Here is a 2,495-nt window from a genome sequence, read left to right on the forward strand (position 1 = left end):
TGGAGATGTGGTTAACTGTCCAGAATCAAGCCCTGCATTAAAGAAAAAGATGAAAGACTACTTGGATTCAAACAAGAGGAGGAGACCATTGTTCCTAGGGGAGGAGGAGAATGCTGAGGAAGTACAGGAAGAAGAAGATGTGGTGGAGGTGGGACAAGAAGCGGCAAATTCAGGGACTACTGCCCAGTCCCAAGTCGCTAGTGTGGGCAGTTCTGGGGCTGCTGCCCAGTCCCAAGTCAAGGTGCCAAGTTCTGGGACTGCAGCCAAAAGAAGGCAATCAACACTTCAATTCAAGGCTGCACCTGCTAGCAAAGCAAAGGCAAATCCAAATGACACCAAGAAGTCAGTTAAGGCTATGTTTAGAAGGACTCACGAAGAGATAGTTGATGAAAGGCGTTCAGGAAGGTTCCAAAAGACAATTCAAAACTGCATGAGGACAGATGAGGAGAGGCATTATGTGGATGTGCAATGGGCCTTGTTTTTCTATGAGTGTGGTGTTCCATTTCATGCAGCTGCTGCAAGGCAGTTTGAGGTTGCTCTTGAGGCCACAGCACAATATGGTTCTGGGTATGAGCCTCCTTCACAGCACAAGCTTCGGGAACCATTGCTTTGGGAGTGTGTCGGCCTGACAAGTAAAATGAGGGTGGACCATGAACGAGCATGGAAGCATTATGGTTGCACACTTATGTCCGATGGTTGGACCGACATGAAGGGACGTCACTTGATCAATTTCCTTGTGAATAGCCCAGAAGGGACCTATTTCTTGGAGTCTGTTGATGCATCCGGTGAAGTACATGATGCACATATGCTAGCTGATTTGTTAGAGAAGAGGATTGAAGGAATTGGAAAAGACAAGGTGGTTCAAATTATCACGGACAATGGCGCTAACTACAAGGCAGTCGGCAAGCTTCTAATGGACCGGATTCCTACCATATTTTGGAGTCCTTGTGCTGCACATTGCTTGGACTTGATGTTAGAGGACATTGGAAAAATTAAGGAATTTAAGAGGACTATTGCACGTGCTAAGGGGGTCGCCAATTTCATCTATAGGCATGGGAAAATTCTTAGTTTAATGAGGGAGAAGACAAGAGATGCTGAAATTGTGAGGCCTGGAGCCACTCGATTTGCCACTTCATATCTTTCTTTGAAGAGCTTGCACAAGCTAATGGAAGGGGTGAAGGCTTTATTTACATGTCCAGAATGGTATGCTAGCAACCTATCAAAAACTAAAGTTGGTGAACGTGTTTATAACACCGTTCTGTCCATAGAATTTTGGAATGCAGTTGAAGATTGTCTTAGGGCTTCAGCTCCACTGCTTATTGTGCTAAGGGCTGCTGATGGTGATGAGAAGCCAGCAATGCCCGAGGTTGCTGCACTAATGACTGAAGCAAAAGAGCAGATCAAGAAAAGCTTTGGCACTCAGAACAAGAAAGGGCTGCTCAAGAAAATCTTGGACATTATCGAGCGACGTTGGTTGAAGCAAATGGACCATCCATTGTATGGGCTGCACTCTATTTGAACCCAGGAAAATTGTTTCCTCTCATAAATGCTGATCAAGATGAAACTGTTGGGCAGCTAAGGGCATATTTCCTTAAAGTGCTTCGGAGAATGGTATCAGATGGAGTTCTTCGAAACAAGATAAATGATCAAGCCATGGACTATCAATGTAAAAGAGGAGAAGCCTTTTCAGATGAAATGGCTATAGAAAACATCGAATCAAAGAGCCCTCGTAAGTGCTGTCCATTTCATCAACTTATTATAGATTTTTGTGTGCTGCTGTCCATTTATGTGTTCTCCGCTTGTATTTGTCATTCTAGTTGATTGGTGGAGTTCCTATGGTGGCCTTGCAATTGACTTACAAAGGTTTGCTAGGCGTGTTGTTGGTCTATGTGCTTCCTCATCCGGCTGTGAGCGAAATTGGAGTACCTTTGAACATGTGAGTCATTGACATACATTTTGTTACTTGCCTACCCCAACTTGCTTGGGATTAAAAGGCTTTGTTGTTGATGTGTTCTTTTCAGCAAGACAATTACTAATCCATTTTGTTCTTTTCTAAATGCATACAAAGAAAAGGAATCGATTGCTGCACAAGAGATTGAATGCAATAGTCTTCATTTCATACAACCGCAAGATGAAAACTAGGTTTTAGATGCTGCGTCAGAAGAAGAAAAACATTGATCCTTTGGTTATTTCAGATTTGGCTTGGGACAATGAATGGGCAGATTCGTTGCATGAACCCCCCCAAGGTCATCGTGGTTCTGATTTAGGTGATGGTCTCACATGGGAGCTTGTTGATGGAGCAACTGGTGCTTCTCAATCACTCCAAGGTCGCTGTTTTCCAAGGAGAGCTCACAAAAACAGCCGTGGTGATCCAATTGTCTACAAGCGTGGTAGAAGTAGAATTGCTACTATTGATGAAGAAGATGAGATTGATGACCAGGAGGAGGAACACCTTGGTTCAGACAATGAAGAGAGGGAACAAGATGAGGATGATG

General features: G+C 43.9%; 1 protein-coding gene across 1 annotated transcript; it reads left to right on the plus strand.

Annotated features, from left to right (window-relative positions):
* The first annotated feature begins 371 nt into the window (after positions 1-371).
* On the plus strand, positions 372-1,914 carry LOC120666332. Its single transcript, XM_039946162.1, has 2 exons — positions 372-1,005; positions 1,769-1,914. The coding sequence occupies exons 1-2, from the start codon at positions 431-433 to the stop codon at positions 1,815-1,817; spliced, it is 624 nt and encodes a 207-aa protein (XP_039802096.1). The 5' UTR covers positions 372-430; the 3' UTR covers positions 1,818-1,914.
* Positions 1,915-2,495: the final 581 nt, after the last annotated feature.

This window comes from Panicum virgatum, chromosome 3N (assembly GCF_016808335.1).
Source record: "Panicum virgatum strain AP13 chromosome 3N, P.virgatum_v5, whole genome shotgun sequence".
Taxonomy (NCBI): domain Eukaryota; kingdom Viridiplantae; phylum Streptophyta; class Magnoliopsida; order Poales; family Poaceae; genus Panicum; species Panicum virgatum.